Source organism: Colius striatus, chromosome 13, assembly GCF_028858725.1.
Source record: "Colius striatus isolate bColStr4 chromosome 13, bColStr4.1.hap1, whole genome shotgun sequence".
In the NCBI taxonomy this organism is placed as follows: domain Eukaryota; kingdom Metazoa; phylum Chordata; class Aves; order Coliiformes; family Coliidae; genus Colius; species Colius striatus.
In genome coordinates this window covers 18,465,375-18,487,481 of record NC_084771.1, presented here as the reverse complement: position 1 = coordinate 18,487,481, position 22,107 = coordinate 18,465,375, and the positions used below count along the sequence as shown (strand labels likewise).

Here is a 22,107-nt window from a genome sequence, read left to right as displayed (position 1 = left end):
AAATCATAAGCTGGACGAGGGCAGGTGGGATTTTTTTTAACAAGTTGGGCTTGTGTTCATAGTTTTACCTATCTGTAATGATTAAAACCACCAGTCAATTAGGAAAGATAAGCAGTCAGTTTTGGAACTGCTCAGTGGTAAATTATTGCTGTGTCTTCAGAAGTCAGCAGTTAGCTGCCATGATTCAGAGGCAAGGTTTAATTTTGTGTTGCATTCAAAGTTTCAGGTTCTCATTTTCAGGCAACACAACTTTTCGTTTTCTGTGGTGCAGGTGTGTGGCGTAGACCTCAGCGTGTTACTGCTGAGAGCCCTCTTCATTAGCCACCTGTAAGGTCATGGAAGCCCTGGATAACGGAAAAGCCTGACTAGTGTGTGGATAATCCATGGGCCTTCTGCAAATCAGCCTAGTGAGCTCGAGCTGTGGAGGCTGGAAGCAGTGTGGTTGTACCAATCTGTGTGAGGGCTGAGTTAATGAATTCTAGTTCACCCAGTCAGAATAGCTTTGGCATCCCTGTAGTCATTGCCTCGTTAATCCACAACTCCTAAAAACCATGGCTTGTGAGAAGAGTAATGTATGTGTGAATTACACATGCATGTGAATTTCTGGGCTGCGTTTCACAGACAGTAATATTAAGAAAAAGATACTACTTAGTGAAGTAGTAGTACAGTAGGGCTAGAAGTATGGACTGCTTTCTTTCAGGTATTGCAGATCGAAAAAGAAGTCTTACCTTTCTAGTCATTTATGTGGCTTCAAGATCGTGATTCTGTTAACTAAAGATGCTGTTTGACAGTTTATTTTTAGTTCATTTGAAACCTGTACACTTCTTGTATCTTTCATCAACTTATTTTTCTTTTTTCCAAGGCAAGAATTTGATACATTTTTATGTTTCAATGTATTGTTAGTTCATTTGAAACTCCTGTACAGTTCTTGTATCTTTAACCCATTTATTTATCTTTTTTTCCTAGGCAAGAATTGCTGATGTATTTTTGTGTATCACTGATGGCTCACATATTTTTATACAAATCAATACCATGTGTAGTAAGCAAATATTTCAGAAAGAAAACGCGTTTTCATTTATCCTCTTATTTCATCAGCTCCCGGCCAGGAAGACCCCCCAAGCGTTCACTAGGAGTTGCGATACAAGAAAATGCACGTCTTCTGCCCCATGGAGTTCCAGGCCTCTTATCACCAGGACTTATCTCTCCGACAGGTAATAAAATCCATCAGATGATCAGCCTCATCTCTTCATACTGCACAGCAGTTAAAATAAACTAATATTGATCTAACTGCCTTGTCCTTCAGGGTTTTTTCAAGCCTTACCAGAGGTTACATTATTGGATTTTTTGAGTGTTCATGAAAACTCTGTTTTGCTGCCACAGCGACTGAAATCGAATGGATTTGTAATTTAGTTCTTTATTAATTGTAACTTCCTTACAGGAAATTACATTAAACGTGTTATTTTAGTAAAAGAAAAAAACCTGAGAAAGTCAGCTATTGTCCCAGAGATCCCTGCAGCATGCATTTCTTCCCTTCAAATGCATGTGTATTGTAGTTCTCATGGGATATGAGCAGTGTGGCTAATGCGTATTGTATTGTAACCTCATTAATGTATGCTGGGAAGATAGAGAAATGCTTGTACGAATCAGAGAAGAAACACTTGAAAAGCAAATAAGTCCCCATTGCTACAGTGGGTCGTACTTTAATAATCTGCATTCAGTATTATAACATAAAAAAACTTGCATGAAAGTATGTGAAAATATAAACAAGCCCTTAACATAATTTAATGCATAGTATTTTATTTCACTTCATTAATTTATTAATAGAGTTTAAATTAAATCTCATGCTATCCTGATGAGTGTTTTAATCTTTTATTAATTGCTGAGTGCCAAAGGTAAGTTTATTTTGGTAATAAAGCTCTGTTAGATGACTATATTCATAACAGTAATTGTTTAAATGTTCAATGGGCTTAGCAGTTTTAGGATCACTGTCAAAGTCCAGTCAAAGTGCTTTGTATTTCCATAATAACCAAGTTTAATGAAGTGTTTATCAGAATGTAAAGTCACAGAACATCTTAGGGGGAAGCAGAATTAAAAAAAATTATTAACAGAACTGTCTTGATCTTGCACATTACTCTGCTTGCAGAGACAGTTGCACTGCAACTGAATGCCTCAGCGGGTCTCTGTTCAGGAGAGTAGCAAAGCTGAGATCTTTAATTTCTCCTACAACTCCGAGTGTTACAAGGACTTCACAGTAAACCAATAACCTTTTTCACTGTGGGAGTGAATATTCTTAAGCACTAGTCACAGTAAGCTTTACTGAAATAATTCATAAAGTATGAAAGTGTTTTGCTAGAGCCAGGTGCCACAGTTGAGCTAGTTTAACTTCATGTAATGCTTATGTATATGACAAGGATCAAGTGCTGTGTTTCCACTCTTAGAGCAGTTTGTAAATTAGGGGTTTTCTTAGAAGCTCTGTTTTGTTCTCAGCTCAGGAATTTCATGGATTTGGTGTTTATGTTATCATTGATAAATAGGAAAGCATAAGAGCCACCTTGCACTGATAATTTCTTGTCAGAAATCCAGATTGTATCATATGACTTTTCCACTCTGTATGTTTTCAAATAGGATGTCAGCAGTGTAAAAGTTGGGGAATTACTGAGTAAGGAAAGGTGCTGAAAGAGCCACTTGTAAACTCAATGGGGATTTGAACTGTTGTGAAATGGATGCAGCACCCGGGATATGAAACCTCCATTAGCTTTATTTATATCTATTTACACTTAATTACTGACTACTTTGCCCTCATTTCCTTCACCACTTTTGCAATTGGATTCTTCCCTTTTGACTAAGCTAAGAACAAAATGCATTTTAACACTTCTCACAGAACAGATATTTTTTTTTCCACACTGAGTGATGGATAATAGAGTAGAATAAAAGTTGCAAGGCTATTAACCTGTTGTCTACTGGCTAAGTCTTAATTGTTTATTTATGAGCTCACTTGCATATAATTTGCTCTGATTCTGACAGTTTTGGCCCACTGAATGTGTGTGTAGAAGTGAATCTGTTTCTTGTCCCTGGCTGGACCTATGGGGCTTGGTGGAGGTTTTCTGCTCAGTGCTCTCTGCTCCCACATGGTGTCTCAGAGGGCTATGGAGAGGAGCAGGAGCAGGACCAAGCCTGGGGCAGAGACTTTTTTTTTGCAGTGTGGTGGGGTGGGATCCATCCCTTCCAGTAGAGCAGATGCTGATATGGAGGTAAGAATGACTCTTTAGATCTCATCACTTCTTTGGTTATCTGTTTCCTCTAATTGCAGTGTAATTGCCAGAAGCATTTGTTTTGGATGCCTTCTTGTCCACTCCTTGATAGTCCCTTTGTCTCATCTTGCCCATTCTTGCTAAGACATAGTTATGCAGACAAGTTAATCTGCCTACACTGTTCTAATAAAAAATAAAATCACACAATTCTAATGTGGCTACTGCATTTTCTGATGTGCCCAACTTAGCATCTGAGATGTTTTCTTTCTCAGATACGGTCATGTTAATATCAGACTCCACATCAGCAGATGCAGCATTATTTGTCCATCCATTGCATTTTTCAGTTTTACTTTCTCTTTAGTCTTCTACCCAGTTAAAGTGAAGGAGTGAGCATCCAGACTTGCTGAGGTTAGATGTATAAGCCTCAAGAAGCTGCTGTTCTGTCTGCAGAGCTCACAGATCTGTCTATAGAGAGTATTACAGAGTGATGATTAGTAACTTCCTGCAGACTTGTGCAAGCCATCTGCGTTTCCACTCCTTGAAATGTGCTGTTATTTTCATCACCCATTTGGTTTGTGTCAGCTCAGTTTAAGTGGCCATTTTCACGTAATAAACAGGTAGTTAAATAAGGCATACTGCATAGCCCAGTGCAGAATGGGGTTTTTTTTACCCCTTTGCAAAGTGGACTACAGCTACTCTTTGTATATGTAATTTGTGAAGGAGCTGTAAGTGAAGCTTTAATCTCTTTAGATATTTGTAGGTTGCTTCCACCTTTGGGGAATGGGATCCTTTGAGTTACCATGAGACTAGAGCAGCAGGGTGGTTAAAACTCTTGTGACTGAGAAAGATGAGGTGGTGTGTCTGGGATGCATGTCACCAGTAAGGGCTCATGTAAACTGTGCCCAAACTGCATCCTTCAAGAGCTGATATTTAAATACTGACCATTCTACCTTAACTTAGGAGAAAGTGTTTTTCTTCTTGTATTCATGTAGAAAATGTGGAAATCGGCATGGTGCCCTTGCCTGCTGTGAGGGCAAAGGAAGGATCCTGTATATCACAGAGGGATGGTCATCAAAGGCTCAGTTCTTCAAACAATGAAGTGTGATGAAGTGACATTAACAAAAAAAAAAAAAGGCTTTATCTTCTATTAATGTATAAGTCTTTATCATCAGTGTATCTTAAGATGACAGTTGGGACATATTAATGGGATAGATTCTCAAGGAAGTTTTAAGAGTCTGAAGCAGTAGTTTGCTATGCGGAGAGAAGCTGAAATCCATTAGTTGATTTAAGCAGATACTTTGGACAACTGTTGATAGAAAGTGAAGCTGAAAGGCTAGTTGGGTCTTTTGAAAGTTATGCATGCCAACTTCAGTTTAGGTCATCCCCAAAAAGGGTAGAAAACCACTATATAAAGTCTTCATTGCAATTTTAATCTGTTCAATTTATAGAATGGCTGCTACTATTTCAGTAAAACCATTTAGAGGTCTGCTCCATCTTTTTTCAAGGCAGTGGAGCAGATGGTTCAAGAAGAAAATCATCCTGTCACTAGCACTTAATTAGGTTGTGGTACAGGGCACAAACCTACATTCTGGGGCTGGTTTCATTTTTTTTGAAGCAGCAGGATGGCTGGAAAACTGGTGTGGCTAGGTGCTCAGAAGATGGATATAACCTGCCTGGACTCATTCCCATGTGACCTGATCTAGATTTACCTGCTTTAGCAGGAGATTGGACTAGATGATCTCTAAAGGTCCTTTCCAACCTTCCTACCATTCTATGATTTTATGAATACACTGTGTGCAGTCTATGGCTGGTGCGGCCTGGAGCAGCCAAGATGTCCAGGGCCCTCCCTGGTGTTACTACCTCCTGATGAAACCTGCTGCCAGTGCTTACCATCAGATCCCTGTTTCACCTGGCAGACCAATGTAAGAAGCAGCAAGCCACCTGCATTTCCAAATGTGTAAGATAAACTGCTGTTTTCATTATCAACTGCATTAGTTTCACCTCAAAAAGAACCTTTTTAATTTCATAAACAATTAAAACAGTCTCATTCGGTGTTTTTCTAGAGCAGTTTTTGAGAATGTAATAATTAAAATATTGACCAGTTCATACAGATAGAAATACTTTTTCAGTATGATTTTGTCTTATAGTTAAGCTGTGGTGAACTGAATAGTTTCACATAATTAATATTTTAATGAACTTAATATTTTAATAAATATACCATGTCACATAATTGTGAGACCGAAATAAATAAATAGAGTAGCTCACAGCGAGTATGGTACTTCAATTCAACAGTGATACGAGTAGCCACTTTAATTTGGTCTGTCCTTGTTAGAGGAATGAGTGAGACTAGAGACTTCCAGGGTCTTTGGTATGCGGTTGTTGTTTATGGCGGTGGGCACACAGTCAGCCAACACAGTTGATGGGCAGAACTGTCCATGGGAGCTTCCCGCTACCATTGACCCCACAGATCACATCCCTGTTTCCATCTGAGACTGGTGCTGGTGCAGTGCCCACTAGTCTGTCCTGACTGAGGAACTGTAAGACATGCTCAGGGTCAGAAAAGTGGAGCCAGCAAGGACATGCGCTTACAGAGAGGCACAGTGGAGCTGGAGGCAGCCAGTCTGCTACATGTGCAGCGTTGGCTAGGAGACTGGGATTGCCAAAACCAGGCTCTGAAGGTTTGCCCCTCTATTGTAAAACCCGTTTCCAAGGAAGAGATGTTATTGGAAGAATAAGCATTCATTCAGGGTTACTGTACAGAAAATCTGTTGACCGATTTCAGTTCTTGGGGTGTTTGCTGCCAGGCCACTGTGGCAGCTGCTGGCGGGGGCTCTGGAGCCTCCAAGAGCAGGGAGCAGGTGATGGTAGTGTTAAGGGAACCCTTTCCTTTCTCAGCACACATAACTGAACATTTTTGCCTGTTTACATCCTATTTCTGTGGCTCATTTGACTGTTTACGATTATCCTTTTTTTTTTTTCCACTTGTAGATGTCATTTTAAAGTTCCATTTATAATAAGAAACATATGTATGACTGTGTCATTGTTGGCATTACCTGGTTTGGTAGAAATTGTTATTTTTAATCAAAGGCAAACGTACTGATTAAGGGTGCCACAACACTCCTCTGCCGATGGGGAACGTTAACAGTTTATAAATTGTTCTTGGTGACAATTCAGTAGTGAATTACTTTGATATATATGGCTAATAAATTAATATGATTAAGTTAATGAGTAGTACAAGTGTTGCCAAACTCCACTCGTCAGGCTTTTGATGCTGCTCCACATTTGCAGCTCTAGCTTCCCCCTGTGGTGAGAGGATCAGTGCTACCTACGCACTGTCATTGTGATAAATGGCATATCCCACAGTGCCCTGCACTCCATCTGGTGTGTCCCCAAAATGAGAGATATTTTATACAAATCACACACTCAGAAGCTCAGAGGACTGTAGAAAGATCTATTTTTTCAAACAATAATAAAAATGCATACATCTCTTTAGCAACTCTTCATTTTTACTGTCATAATGAATGCATATAGCTTTGGGAAATGAAAGCTCGTGTGAGTAACATAGGAAAGTTATCCACTACGCAGTAAAGCTGACAAATAAGTTACATGCTCACTTTTTTATTTTATCATGAAATGTTCTTAGATAAAAAATGATGTTAGAACATCTATTTAACTTGATTTTAAAATTAAAGACCATGGATGCTGCATGATTGAGTACTATCCCATCTCATGCCAGCAAATTTCTGTGCTGTAAGGAGTATGAATTTGAGTGAATGAGGAATACAGGAGCATATCATTACTCTTTAAAATACAGCCATTCAGTACAGTTCTGATAATCTAAGAACTATACTTGGTGACTATGAGTCACTCAGTTCCTCTCTTTCCTTTCCTTTTCTCTTTTAATGTTATCTTTCTTTAGGGATCCATTTTTAGTGTCCAATTTATCTGGGTGAGATGTTACATTTGACAAATGAATAGCTAAAGCTGTTGAGAATTTAGAGAATGCTTAACCTTACTGTTAATTTAATTTACACATAGCCTCAGCTACTAATTATTGCTTGAGAAATGTGGATCTTAGTAATATACTTCCATTTTTAATCATTTGAACAGAATTTTGAAGAAACTGGATCCTACTGAGGTCCTATATCTTTTGAGATGACAGTGTTCAACTGAAGTGGTCACACATAGAGAATTAAGACTACATTGTCTTGACTCTCGGGGCAGATCTGTGCCAAATTTATCTTGATTTGCAGATGGAAGGGAACCATTTAAAAAAGTTGATTGATGTATCATAAAGTTAGCAAAATCACTGAATTTTCCTCTATTTTTATTACCTGTGGCATTCTTTACCAGTTTTTCTGTTATCTTCATATCTAATGATGTTGAGGTCTATAATGATCGTAATACCTGTCTGCTTCTCTGTTACATCTTTAACTGACCTTGAAAGTGGTTTAGCTCTTTCAGGCCATCATTGAGAAGTGTTTTAAAGTAAAAAATAGGAGATATGAAAGATTTGTCTTCAGCTCCTTCTGTTTTCTGGAGGGCTGTTTTGCAATGACATGGCTATAGTAATTAAGTAGCTTTTGTTATGTTTTATTTTCCTTCAAAGTAACATGACTAAGTTGAACTAAAAATTACATTCTGAAATATTCTCCATTTGATACCTTTAACAATTGTAACAGGAGGTGTATTGAAATGCCCTAAGACTCTGTAAGAATCCCAGACTGACTGCATATTGTAGTCTTGCATTTTAATACAGGAAGCTCTTTTTTGGATTCACTGCAGTTCTATTGACATTGAATAATTTTTACATGCATGGTAATGGAGAATGGCTTATTGATTTAGCTGGTTACAAGGCTCATCAAATGGACTGTACGGTGATAATTCTCTGGTAGGCAAATCAAGCATCTACAGATTCTGGACTGTTACCTTGAGTGACATAAGGCCAATTCATGATTTTCCATCTGAGAAGAATAATGTTTTATGCTAACCAGAAAAAAATGGAATATTATTGCATACAACATCAGAGACAAGGAATGTAGATCCTTATTGATCCTTAAACCTCAGCTCTAGGTTTATCCAGTGGTATTTCAGTAGACCTATTCAATTCAACATATTTGCACAGACTTAAGATTTTATTCCTGTGACTTAGAGAAACAACTGTCTGTAACTGCTTAAATACATATAACTGGAACTCGCTAGATAATAAATACCTGGTTGAAAGAAAAAGTTGGATACATAATGTATTTGCAATGCTAAAAACTACTACTTTTACATAAAGAATGTTCTCTTAAAATGCAGCATTCAGATCTGTATTAGATTTGAGTAGTGTGGTTTCCTAAAGGAAAACTTTGTAAGTCTGTATTTTGGCAAAATTCATGTTATAACAGCACTACTGCAAATTGTTCAGAAAGAAATAGGGAATAAATCCTATTTATTATGAATAAAAAGTAAACAAGTACTACATTTAAATCCAAGTATTTCCATAGTTACAATTCTGGTCAGGTATTAAGTATTTGTAATGTTATTTAACAGCTGTTGTGCTTTGATCATTGCCATACAGACCTCTGGAGTGCTAAACAAGTGAAATACTGAAGTATGTTTTAAAGATTAGACAAACAAATAGTGCCATTGATTTGGATTGGATTACTTGTTTGCATGAATGTGTTTTGCCACATACAGTAGCATTTTTGAGAACATGCAGTACATGGATTCTTTTGCAAAAGTGTGGCTTCAGTAAGTGCCTCTGTCAAACCAGTACTCCCTTTTGATTGTCTTAGTAGTCTTCATTCCTCTACGTGTCTGCTGTGTTGTGTGGGCTTGGGTTTGTGAAAAGAAGCAACGCCTTTTTTGAAAACAAGTTGGAAAAAAGTGAAATTAAATGGATGCTGATAGTGAAGTGACCTGAAAGATGATGGTTATTTGTTCTTTTTTTACTCCCATTGAGCAGCTCACTGTGATGGGAGCGGCTTGCACTTGTAGTCCAAGGTGACAGATGGAAATCCTGTTTATTTGAGGACGAGGATTTGCAAAACACTGCTTCTGTTTCTCCCTTCTCCTGGAATTATTTCTCCTGGAGTTGAGACAGTGAAAATAAATAGTAGAAATTTTTCATTTGCTACTGCTTTCTGGATCAGCCTTTGCATTGGTTTTGCAGAGGGGAGGGCTTGCTGTGCCAAAAGCAAGAGGCTAAATATGTTCCAATTAGGCAAAAGATGCTGTGTGGGTTCAGGACGGGACAATTTGAGTCTCTCTATGTAAAGTAGTAAAACACTACCCTGGTGATCTGGGAGAGAAGGTTTTGGTATCTTTTTTTTATACATATGCAGAAAATTTAGAGAAGCAAGTTCAGCAAGGAAGGCTGCCTCACTGTCCTTTCTGGAGAAGCTACTTGTATAGCCATCTCCCAAAGAGCAGACAGTGCAGCAGCTGCAGTTGGTATTTCCTCCTGTGCAAGAAGAATATGCTCTTCTTTCAACCCTTCCCAAGTAATAAAACACGATGCCAAGTTCTGGCAACAAATTAGGATTCATGATGAAAAGGAAACATCTCTTACTGAGCATTTTGAAGAGGCACACATTTATATTTTGGAGCTAGCGTAACTAAAATAGATTTCATTGTCTGATCATTCTCATTAAGTGACTGGGACCTTATTTACGTTTCACTGGAAATGTATTTGTATTATATAAACTATTTTATCACAGTCAACATTAATTGCTGTAAAGAGAAGCAAGCTGACTTAATGAGTATATTGTCATACACTATCTTTTTTCTGAAGGGAGAGATCTCGGTTTGCAGGGATAGCAATTGCTGTGGCTGCTACTGTGTTTACCTATTTTCAAGATAAATGTAAGACCAGAGTTCTGAAGGATCTAGTCTAGGAACTGAATTCATCCTGAAAATCCTTTGCAAAGAAATTAATTCCTGGAGCTACCAACCTCCTGTGACTTGAATATGAAAAGCTTTACTTCAGAAAGAGAAGCATTTTATATAATACATGCCTGAATGTAAATGACAGACATTTTATTAGGAAAGGAAAGCCTTTATTAAAATATAATGATCTACATTGTTTTTATGTAATCTAATGAATTACAGTAAAAGCCTGAGAAATGAGCTGGAAAAGGTAGAGTACTCTCCCATGAAAGCCAGCTATGATAACCTTTTTATAATTCTTTAACATGTTGAAAGAGTATTTCTACACAGACTTATTAAATTAAGCAAGGTCACCTTTTCATTTTATTAACAGATTTAGTTTGCCAGATCATGGACTTTAATTCTGGAAAATGTAGATGAATCATTCAGTAACATATGTCAAGTAGAAAATAGGTTATAAAATATTAAATCATTTTGCAACACATTATATCTTTGTTTTTACCACTGTAAAATTGTAAAAAATAAAATACTTAATTACTGTTATTCACATTTATGTTGATTGGACGTTCTTTAATAATAATGATATTTCTAAGTGAATTATCTCTCCTGACTGGGGCAGCCTCAATCTAATATTTGCATAAAGGGACAAAAATATGCTTTTCGATAGCAACAGAAAATTCCATTCTTTTGATATTTAGTATACAAGCATTACTTTCAAAGGTTAGCTATAAATAATAACCTGTGAAACTGGTCATATGTGTAAAGATGAGCACATATATGGCATTTATCAGTCTGGCCTCAGTTCAGCAAAGCAGGAGTAAAACTGACGTCGTGTCGTGCAAGTTTTTCATGTGCATTTCCAAATCTCTGCATGTGCGTTTTCATCTTTTTATATAATATGTTTATGAAGGATTATTACGTTTAACTGCTGTTACATAAATGTAAAACAAAATCTTGCAGTAAGTGTTTAGAAAAAAATTCATAGTCATTTCCAATTAAGACAGAAAATGTCATTTATATTTCCAGTCTCTTGAAATTACTTTTTTTTGAGTATTTGTATCTGTCACCTCTTTTGTCTTAAGTAAAAGTGATGCCTAAGCTCTTTGCTGGCATAAGGAACAGAACTGAGAGAACATCCCATCAGTAGCCCCAGACTTTTATGTAAATAAAGGAGTTAAGGGAATAGATTATTTTCGTATTGTGTATATGGTTTCAAATGAAAATACGCTAATGTATGGACGTAGTCACATCTCCCCATCTTTAACAGCTGAGTAGTTCTGCACACATATGCAGAAAACACTGTTCTTGCTACTCGGGGCACACAGGCGGGATGCGGCAGGGAGCAGTTGACTTGGCCCTGGCAGTCGCAGAGCAGGTGACTTGATTACGCTGAAATCAGGCAGAAAATGTCCTCTTCTGGCCACTCGAGTGAATCAGTCAAATTATCGAGTGGCAAAACTAATTCTGTGCCTTGGGCCATCAGAGCTGCCACTTCCTATAAGTCAAGCCTTCACTTAGTGTGAAATTGTTTTTTATTTTCTTCTCTTTCATTTATTATGCTTATTTCAGCTAATCCACTTAGTGAACGTGAATTGTCCTGTATACTGGAGCTGCTTCAGATGTGCTGCCTTCTCATGCTTTACTGGTGCAACGTGAGGACTGCTCTCCTTCTAAGGCATTCCTGACTCTGTTATGACCTATAAAGTAATATTTCAGTTTTTCAGATGAGAACTTGAATGAAGAGAAAAGTTTGAATATGAATGAAAATTAACCAAAAGTACATATGATTGAGCTTTCTTTTAAAAGCAGATATCATTCAGATGGATTTCAGTTTTGAGAGATAGAAACGTATCTGCAAAGAGTTGTTGGCCATTAAGTGCCAGTTAATTTAAATGAATTTAGCAGAACAAACGTTCCCTTGGAAAGCATTGAGTATGGCATTCAACATTAAAATATTGTCTTAAGATCTGACAGAAACAAAGCTGACATCCTCTTAAAGCACTCATTCAGGTGATATACCCTAGGCAATACTGGGGTATATAATTCTGTCCAAGTGGCAGTCTCTCATTGACTGGGCCCCCAGTACACAGCATTAATGTTTTCCAATAAAAGAAGAGCAAAATGTATGAGTCTTTTATTTCAACCAAAGAAAAATTAAAAAGAGTAATGAGAACAAAAGCTAAAATGCCTGTGGTGGTGAGCAGGGAGGTTACAGAGGAATTGCGACAGCAGAATGCATTAGAATAGAAAAACAAAAGTAGCCAGAAGCCACCTCCCATAGGCATCTAAATGTATGTTTCCTATAAGTACAAAGATAATGTAGATATATATGTATCATATACTAAACCAGAGACATGATTCAGGAGAAACCAGATACATTGTTTTAGCTCATTAACACAGTGCTTTGAGCTGAAATACATATTGGGCAGGACTTGAAGGGTGGAATGAAGTAAGCAGAGCCTCAAAAAGAAAAGTTGAAAGGATCATACTGTGATTAAGATGGATGCATTGCTGACAGTGTCAGAGTAACAGCTGCTAAATCTAGGAGGCACTTGAAAGCGTCTCTCTATTTTGTTATATATGGAAGTCAATAGGTTATTTGGGCTAAGAACACCCTATTATTCAAATTCAGGTGACCCAGAAAGCCTTGCCATCTTTCAATGGCAATTCAGAGGGCGCTGCCATTTAGATAGTGGTTTTGGTATTTCCCACTACAAAATTGTTCTGCGTAGTCTCATATGACATACAGATATATTGATCTCAATTTTTTTCCCCTGAAATGTATTAGATTCATCTGTATAAGGCTTCTGAAGGCTATTTTGTGTTTGCAGCTGCGTTAGATTGCTGAAAACTTGACACTGGAATCTCTTCTTCAAACCTATTAAATAAACATCATGGAAATGCACCATAAATTGTTTTGACCTTCCTGTTTTGGCACTGCTTCCTTAAATTTTTACTACACATATTTCTTCATAGTAGCTTATCAGTCTTACATAGTAGCTAAGCATGAGTCCTCATCCTGTTGAGAATTTGTGTTCATTGATGGAAAGTTTTCACTGTAGATTGCATGTAGGAAAATATTCTGAGAATAGGATTTTGGCCAATTGATATGTACATGTCCTTCCCTTTCTAATGTATCTCTCTTGATCTTCATTTTTCATTGCATCATATTACTCTGCCTTTCCTCTTTATTTTTTTGCCCTTGACTTTTATGTCCACACCACAATTTGTGTTGACCTTGAGGTTGGCCTCAATTAGCTCGGCTGTTTCAGTATCATGGCCCAAACCAACAGCCTCAACAACATGCTTCTGATTTGAAAAGCAGAGCCATCCTAGAAACGGGTCTGTGACCATTTTTCTTTTCCTTTCAAGTTAGTGTTTATTTCCAGGCAATAAAGAGAAGGAGAGATACAAAAGAGATAGAAATCAGAAGCAATAAATCATAGGATTGCTTCTGGAAGGTTTCCTGTGCTCAAGCCTACAGTGTCTGTGCCACCTGCAAAAAGAGGAGGATTATCAAAGAGATAAATCTTATCCCTAAAAAGTTCAACAAACTTCTCAGGAACAAAAGAGTGGCTGCCAAGGATCAAGATCAGGAATTTGAGGAATAATGGCCAGACAGCAGGCTAGGCTGGCCTCATCTTTGGCCTTAAATAGGAGGAGGGTGTTTGAGTGACTGGGCAGCATTAAGGTTGGGGTTCTTTGCTCTGCCATTGATGACAGAGACCCCCGAGACTGCTTATATGTCTCTCCCCATGGCTACACTTGTCTGCCATGCCCTATGCATGGAAAGCCAGTGTTGGCCACCCTTTTGCTTTTCCCATTCTGTACCAGGTTTATATTCTGGACAAAGATCAGTGCTGACCATGATGAACCTTGCTGTCTATTGGTGAGGTGGAGAACGGGTTTGGCTTGCAAGTAGATAGGCATGAAGACAGTTTGTGTTGTTATGGTAAAAGATGTGGTGTAATCAAACGATGCCCTTGGATCTCCTTGGCTACTTTCTGTTCTTTTTTACCTCTTTCTCATTATTCATCAAATATTTGTCTGTTTTTCGGTTTCTGATCTATGGAGCAGCAATGAGTATTTCTGTAACATCTCTGTAGAACTTAATGTGTTGATACACTAAAAATAACAATAAGATCAGAGTAGTTTACTAGATAGTGAAATATTGCTTAGTTTTAGGATTTGCTACCTATGTGTTTTTAAAGGCTAAGGTGATGGGCTACTATGTTAATTGAGGAACCAACTGGTCTTCCTAGTGAGCTGATTTTCTGTTTTCCAGCTCAAGATCACATTGGTCTTTAAAAGAATGAGTGAACTATGACATCTAATGTTATCACTAACATGTCACACGTGTTTTTACTAGATGACAGCCAGTAATATCATTCCAATACTTGTAATCTTCTGCATCATCAAATTCTGTTTTTATATGTCTCCTAGGAAATAACAAATGGAAATTTTGCAATGGATTTTGTGGTATGCCATTCAGTTGCAATTGGGAGGACAGTTAAATATCATGGTGAAATGGTTTTTCACCATGATACCAACTGATGAGTCTCTCTTAAAATGTGATCAACAGTAAACTGTTTCAGCTGGTTTTTTTTTTTGAAATTTATGTAGGTTTAAAATATTATTTCATTAAAAAGTTGGTTTTGTCTGTCTAAAATCAGTTATTGAGATTAGTTATTTCATTGTTTTATATTTTGATCTGTGCCTTCATAGCAAGATTTCTTCAACAAGAAGTTGAAATGAGAGATAAGTAACTTTCTCTTAAGTTTTATGTTAAATCCCACATGAAAATTAAACTTTTTCTGAAGAGAAAGATCTATGCAGTGTTGGTTAATCTTGATTTAACAGTAGCTCTGAAGACTCATGAATTAAATTGATAAGATATAGTAGATTTGTCTTGATATTGTCAATCCAGACTTCTGACCTTGTCAGTATTTACTATTGATAAAGTCATCCATATTTACCTGTTCTTGCACGTTTATCCGTGGTGTCTCTTCTTTTATATGACATCCTGTGAGAAGGGGATGACTTGGCAATAGTAACAGGTTTAATCTAGGTCTTTCATAGCTGCTAAATATTATGTGAATGAGGATTCTACTGGTTAGGTAATTTTCTGGTAGAGGATGTGGAAGTGAGTGCATGGTTATAAGTACAGGAACTTCTAGTATGCCTCAGTGTTCTTTCTGTGTCTCATGTTCATGTTGAAGTACACTGGCATGCCTTACAGTCTATGTTTCTTTTTTGTTCTTTACTGAGAATTTTATTTCAGAGAGTTACCTGTGCAGTTTATGTATCAATCAGATTAACTTCTGATTTTCCCTTTGGATAGGAATGCCTTGTTTTCTCAATTTGAGAAGTTCATTATGATCTAAGATGAACAATATCTATAAGCAAAAGGGAATTGTAACATTTTCCCCGGGTTAATTTTAATTTTGCTTAATAGATGAAGGAAGATGAAATGCAGCCTCTTCCCCAGGGTTATTTAACGTTAGGACTTGAACCTAATTAAAGGATTTGAGATCTTTTTTATTTTTTATAAATGATTTTAAAACTTGATAAATGTGTAAGGTACCTCCCAGTGAGAGTGACATGGCTCTTGGCACCAGAATGGCCTGGAGACTCAGCAGGATTTGCCAGTGCCCAGTCCCCATTGTGCCATTTTTCTGTATGTTTGAGTTCTGGATATCAGATCATTGTCATCTTGCTTCCCTTGCTTCCTCTAAAAAGATGCTAGCCATTGGATTATACTATGTGGGGAGCAAGGAGCTAGATTAGTCAGTAGATATTAGATATTTATTTGGTGGAAAATGTGTGTAAAACAGTGAGGCCATGATTATTAGTCATGTCTTTAAAAAATCTTGTACTCAATTTCAGGGCATTCTGCCTGTTTAACGAGAGCAGACTTTTACAGTGAAATTGTAGAGAACTGGTGTAGATTAATTAAAGTTCCAGTCCCTCAACATTTGTATTCTATTTGGAGTGTCACTTCCAGTAAGCTTTTTAAAAATGTAATGGTGCAAATGGAAAAGTTTCAGCAAATATTAAGTGTAACAATGAGGACTTTTGTTCCTCATTAAACCATTTCTTGATGTTTCCCAACAGATTTTCATCTAAACGCTTGCTAATCCCAGAGCTCTGGCAGCCAAGGCCTGCTGAATTAGGCCATCCACTGCTACAAATAGCTACTGCACATGAAACAGTAATCATTGCTTTCCAGTCTATTATTAGATTAACTTCATAGGGATTGCTTTTTTCTCCTGTGAGTTGATGCATAAATGACATGCTTTACCCTCCAATAAATCTAACAGAAGAGTGGCTATGACATGATGTTCGTACCCCTTAGTCCCATGACAGATTATTTTTGATGGCTGCAGAAGTTTACAGCAGCTTGAAACCATTAGAATTTAAAGGCATCATTGAAATTTTACAGCATACCTGACTCAGACACAACAGGGCTAGTACTGAGCTGAGTGTGCAGCGCATTGGCCCCACGTTGTGATTACCTGTCACAGGGAGTCTTACTTAGTTATACTGATCCCCAGCTGTCGTTCAGAGGAGGTAAACAGTCTTACAGCACTGCACCTTTGAGATCTCTCCTTGGAGAATGTATGCTTCTGTGCATAATGCTCCTGTGCTTGAAACTTTCACCTGGAGACAGTCGTAGCAGCGTAACGTGTGGAGACCATTTTAGGAGCACACTGTATCTCAAATACTTGCATGGGTGAACATACTGACAAAACATTTGAACCTTTGTTGCTTGTTAACCTTTTAAAGGATTTTCGTCTTGCTGATTGTCCTTTTATTCCCCACTTACCAATAAACTTGCATTGTTAACGAATGGAATTCCATTTTAGTAGCGTGTATAGGCTTTTAATGGTATTCTTTCTTTCCAGATTTAAGAACTTTGCTTTTTCCTGATGAGACCCAGATAAAGTTTGCAAAGCTCAAGACTCTTCAAATACAAGGTGTTTATTACTGTATATATCTCATGTGAATGCATTTGACTGTAGTTCTGCAAACCTGTTTTTTCATACATTTGCTGCTTTTAGAGGCCAGAATTGCAACTATGAAATTTCTGTCTACCTTATCAGGAGGATATACATTGATTTCCATTGATGTATGTGTGTATTTGTACATACCTAAGTAGCCTCATATAGCTAGATTTCCATAAATCTCTGAGTAGATTTCTATTCTAAAAAAACATAAAAGGAAGAATTTCTTCAGTGTAAGGGTGACAGAGCGCTGGAACAGGCTGCCCAGGTGGCTTGTTGAGTCTCCTTCTCTGGGGATGTTCAAAACCCACCCAGACAAGTTCCTGTGTGACCTACTCTGGAGATCCTGCTCTGGCAGGGGGGTTGGACTAGATAATCTTTCGAGATCCCTTCCAACCCTTAGGATTCTGGGATTCTGTAAGTCTTTTTTCACTTAACAGCTTTGGTTTTGTGTCCTGGACAATGTAATTAAACCTGCTTGTGTTCTTAACTTCTGTCCTATATTAGATATGTCAAGCAGATTCAGGCTGGCAAATCTGGCATCAAGTAGAGAGCTAATCTTAAAACAGATCTACTTGAGCCTGACAATTTTATATTTGACAAATTTTAAGAAAGATGTGAAGATAGTATAAATGATAGAAATTCTCCAAAGAAAGCTTTAAGATGTTTGCTCTAATTATCCTGGCCTTTTTACTTCAAAACCAGAACAAACCAGATGTTTAATAGTTACATGGACTGAATCCCTTGGTAAGTTGGTTTTGGAAGTGAGTTCCAGGTGCTGCATATGTTGTGGTCACAGGATAGCTTTTTTAAGTACTTTTCAGCATAGCTGTCCTTTCTTGTTTAAGAGAGAAAATAGAACAGGAAGTGACCAGCGGAATGTTTGTGGAATTCTTAAGCTTTATGATTTCACATATCATTGTGCTTATAATCTTTCTTGAAATAGGATTGTGGTTTATTAAAGTATTTATGCATTAAGAGGAAAATAATTTTAAAAGATAATGAGAAGGCATTTGGAGTTTCCAAATGTGAACTTTCACTGCAGAACCTTGAGCATTAAAAGCTATGCTCATTAAGTCAGGAAAGAGAATTAATACTTTCTGTACCCAAGCACATATTAAATTCAGTCTTAGTAGAACATCATGAAATTTGATTTCAAATGTTTACAGCATTTTTGAACAGGGCTTGAGTCTTGTCTCTCTGGTAGTGTTTACTTGAGTATTTGAATACCTGAGCTGCTCAAGTGCAAGTTGCAGTCTATCTACACTGTTGTTACAGCAGTATAGACAAGGCTGAGTGATTTTTATGGTACTGTGCTCATCTATAATATCTACAGGAGTGACCTCTTTTCTTTCTCTCAGTATAGCTATTTCTACCTATTTTTTGATCTTTAGTTTTAGAAATGAAAATGAAATTATAATCAGTTTGAGTCTGTCTGATAAAACCTTTGGCAGATGAAAGAAAAGGTATTGTCAATACAGGGAACCATACAAATTCTAAATTAGGGCTATTTTTCTTCTGACCTGTGAGAGTTAAAACTGAAGGGGACTGAGGATTAATCCATTGTTAATATCCATATGTAACATGGCAACATGTGGACATCTTCTCCCCACCTTTAGTATAATATTTTCCTTGTGCTACAGAGTAATACCTTAACTAGAACCACTGCACTTTCTAATGACTTCAAAGAAATGGGAAACCACATTCAGGTTGAAAGCATTTTATTGTTTGTAATTTTTAGCAAAGTGCATATTAAATGTAATAACTGATGAGTTTAGTAGAATAATCTCTACTACCATATGCAAGGAACATGCTTCATAAGTTATATAAGTCTTTAAGAACTGTTAACTTTTATAGAATTTACTGCAACAAATTATTCTGGGAATGCTGTATACTTTTGTTTTCAATTGAGGTTCCAACATTTGGTTGAAGTATCTTCTGTGCTTCTATCATCTCATAATTTCCCTCAGAGAAAAGAGAGAACAATCTGTGTGTTGGGTAGCAGGATGAGGGAATGCTAATTGAAACCATGTAATAAAAAGGTAATTTAGCAAAACTATTAGTTTTTGAGTTTTTACTATTTTAAGCCTATTATTTTTAAAATTACTTCTGTATTAAAAAGGCTGTAAAACTACACTGAATGTCAGCACATTGCATCTTAATTCTCATTTTCCTTTGCATGAATAGTAAAATCTTTATAAATTGAGACCTAAAATTAATTGAATAAACTTCAGTTGAACATTTTTATGTTTCTGTTTGAATTAGAAAAAGCATATTGTAGACTTTTTCAAGAGCATTTAATGGTTTCTAACATTGACCACACCTCGAACGCAGTACAGGAAAGAAGTGCTGACAAAGAGAAACAAAACCCAAGATCTGTTAATTAGTGGTCTGTGATTTACAGCCCTGTTTACTGCTGTAATACACTTACTAACACCCATATTTATTGCCAGATCATAGTTCTCCATCCATTAAAGAACCTTTATCACTAGCTGCTTTCTTAAGCCTTACAGCCCACAAGTTGCAGCAGTCCAGCATGGAGGCATACCTGGAGAAATGGGCTCCAGGCTTGTCCTAGAGAACTCTTTGCCAGGTCACTTTTAAGCTGAATTCCTTCCTCCATCTAGTTCCTACAAACCCCTCACAAGGAGGGACTTGGTATTGTGAAAATAATACAGGGGCAATCAATAAGTAACATGTGTTTAAAGCAAATGTTGCCCTGTGAGAAGATCTGAACTTGTGATATTTTACATATGAAAAGCCAGAGATGTGTCCACTTCGTGTACTCTAAATTCTGCTACTTCCATAACATCTTTCTTTCCTGTGTTTATACAAAGCTGCCCCCATGCACAGCGCAGCGTGTGTGCCATCTGCCTGCAAGGGGAACTGCCATGTTGGCTTTCCTGAGCATGTACCCTGTTCCTTTCCTAGACGCGCTTGTTCTCATGTGTGCCAGCGGATGAGCGCTCACGTGTGTGCACGCACCCGTCACAGCAGTGTTGACACAGCTTTTCTGTTTGCTATCAGTTATAAATGCTGGGATTACCTGGGCGATTGTTTTCTCTGAATGCTGTAATGTAATCTCAAACCTAATACTCCAACAACCATGCACTAATTAAAACTGCAATTATATTTTTGCTCAAACAAAACGACTTAATAAACATTATCACAAACTGTTTACCCTTCCCAAAAACAATTTATGCTCACTAATACAATTTCCCATTAAAACTGCTGCCAGGTAAATTAAAAACTCTTGAAATAGTAAGTAAGTGGGAAATTAATTCAACAGTTTAATCTAGAGCTAATAACAGTTGCAAGCTCAGAAAAAGATTGCTACAGCGGGGAGTTAATTAACAGCTTATTCCCCATTTGATAGAAGTAATCCACTCTAATTCCAGTGTAATTTACCTCAATGTAATATAAAACCACAAGCTGCTTCTGGTGCTAGTAATTATTAGCCTTGTCCTGTGGCCACATTGACAGTAAAACTCAGCAGTATCTTAATAATAAGAGGCAGTCTGCTAAATGCCCACAATTAAAGATGTAACATGGAATCTTGAAACTGCAACAATCATGTATATTGCTAAACAGACTGGAGATACAATTTCAGTCAAAAGAATCAGGTCTAATTGCTGTCCCTAATTCTACTAACCAGGTGTGCCTTTTGTAAACACAGGTTATTCCACTGCAAAGTTCTGTTGGATAAGTTCACTGAGGAGACTATAGGATACAGGTTGCAAACAGATCTCCTTGTTCCTTCAACTTTTGAGCAAGCCAGTGTGGACACAGTGTTATTATTTTCTCACTTCTTATTTTATTCAAGCAAATGAAATACAAAGTTTGGAGCTTGTGATGTGAAATACCATACCAGGATTGTAAATTCAGTGTGGCTTTTATGACCTCAGCTGTATTGAAGTGTATTTTCCTTTCTTTTCAAAGGCAAGGACCATATTTAACCAAAATTTAACTTAAGTGCCTGGAAATAAATGACATATTTTATCACATAAATACTGATAAAGTTATGGCATTATTTTAACACATTGGTTATTACTAAGGGGTGAGTGGGTTTGATTTTCTGCTGTCACCTAAAACATTTGTTTACAGTGTCAATGTACTTGTGTAACTTCCTTCTGGGGCTTCGATGGATCTCTCAGAAATCAAATGCCTCCTGGGATATACTCCATTGGGTAGCAATTACTAACAAATGTATCTGATGTTATAATTATGGTGAGGTTTAAATTTAAAAGAAATAAAGGATTTTGAAAATACAAAGCACAGGTTCTAGGATTGAGTATCAGAGATGGTGACAAATCTGAAGACAGTGACTGTAGCGATTGTTCAGTTACAGATGCAGTATTCTTTCTCATATGTTCTTCAAGAAATTTGAATTTCCTTGAGTTAGTGCAGAGACAGATGGGTATTTAGAACTGAATTAATGTTCTTATCATATCTGAGGTCTGTTAAAATACTCTGCATACTGCAGTTTTTCTGATAGTGCTGGTTATCAAAGCCAATACACTTTTTTCCCCCCTACATAACGTGGTTCTTTCTTATTTAAAATATTATGGTTTTCCAGATGGAAGCTTTGCCTGCTTTCAGTACTGCTTTTTAGCTTGACTGAATAATCATCTTCTGGGCAAGGAATGTTTTCCAGAGGAGTGCTGGGAAATACAGCTGTACTGTATACACTTCTTTCTTGGCAGGTTCCTTGTTCACCTTCATTGAGAATGTTTTTTTCTTTAATCTGAGGATGGTTTAACACTGGAGCACCCAATACAGTGCAGTCTCCATCACTGCAGGTACTAAAAACCTATCTGGACACTGTCCTAGGCAATCTGCTCCAGGTGACCCTTTTTCAGAGTGGAGGGTTCTTGATGATGTTCAGAGGTCCTTTCCAAACTCAGCCGTTCTGTTGTATTTCTTAGTGCACTGGAATTTCTCCTTCATCTACTGGCAATTTATTGTGTGAAGATTTCTCT

The 22,107-nt window shown here is 37.3% G+C and overlaps 1 protein-coding gene across 2 annotated transcripts in view; it reads left to right on the top strand.

Annotated features, from left to right (window-relative positions):
- DACH2 (dachshund family transcription factor 2) overlaps positions 1–22,107 on the top strand; it is a 278,192-nt gene that overhangs the window by 138,275 nt on the left and 117,810 nt on the right. For both annotated transcript variants that reach the window (XM_062006544.1, XM_062006543.1), the window contains exon 2: positions 1,096–1,211. In XM_062006544.1, the coding sequence (XP_061862528.1) occupies positions 1,096–1,211 (116 nt within the window). The remainder of the gene's footprint in view (positions 1–1,095; positions 1,212–22,107) is intronic.